General features: G+C 63.8%; 1 protein-coding gene across 1 annotated transcript in view; it reads right to left on the reverse strand.

The window, feature by feature from the left end:
* Nucleotides 1-307, reverse strand: part of LOC104543063 (hyaluronan synthase 3-like) — a gene marked incomplete at both ends in the record, with an annotated part of 537 nt that extends 230 nt beyond the window's left edge. Inside the window, one exon of the mRNA XM_010187567.1 lies at nt 1-307. Within this exon, the coding sequence (XP_010185869.1) occupies nt 1-307 (307 nt within the window).
* Nucleotides 308-312: the final 5 nt, after the last annotated feature.

Consider the following 312-nt stretch of genomic DNA (forward strand, 5'->3'; position numbering starts at 1 on the left):
TGTCCAGCATGTAAGTGTCGTCGGGGCCGTTGCCGTCCACCACCATCACCACTTTCAGGTCAGGGAAGGCGATCCGCTTGACGGAGCGCAGGCACTTCTTCAGGTAGTCGGGATCCTCCTGGTAGGCGGCGATGCAGAGGGCCACCGAGCACCCGAACCGCACTGGCCGCCCCTCGCCCCGCATGCGCCGGTGCTCCAGGAAGGCAAAGAGGCTCTGGATGAAGAGGTGCAGCCCCAGGATGGCTCCGTAGAGGCCGAAGGAGAGGTAGTGCTTCTCCGTGTGGATGAACTGGTACCCGGTGACGTAGGCAG

Source organism: Mesitornis unicolor, unplaced genomic scaffold (genome assembly GCF_000695765.1).
Source record: "Mesitornis unicolor isolate BGI_N332 unplaced genomic scaffold, ASM69576v1 scaffold42766, whole genome shotgun sequence".
In the NCBI taxonomy this organism is placed as follows: domain Eukaryota; kingdom Metazoa; phylum Chordata; class Aves; order Mesitornithiformes; family Mesitornithidae; genus Mesitornis; species Mesitornis unicolor.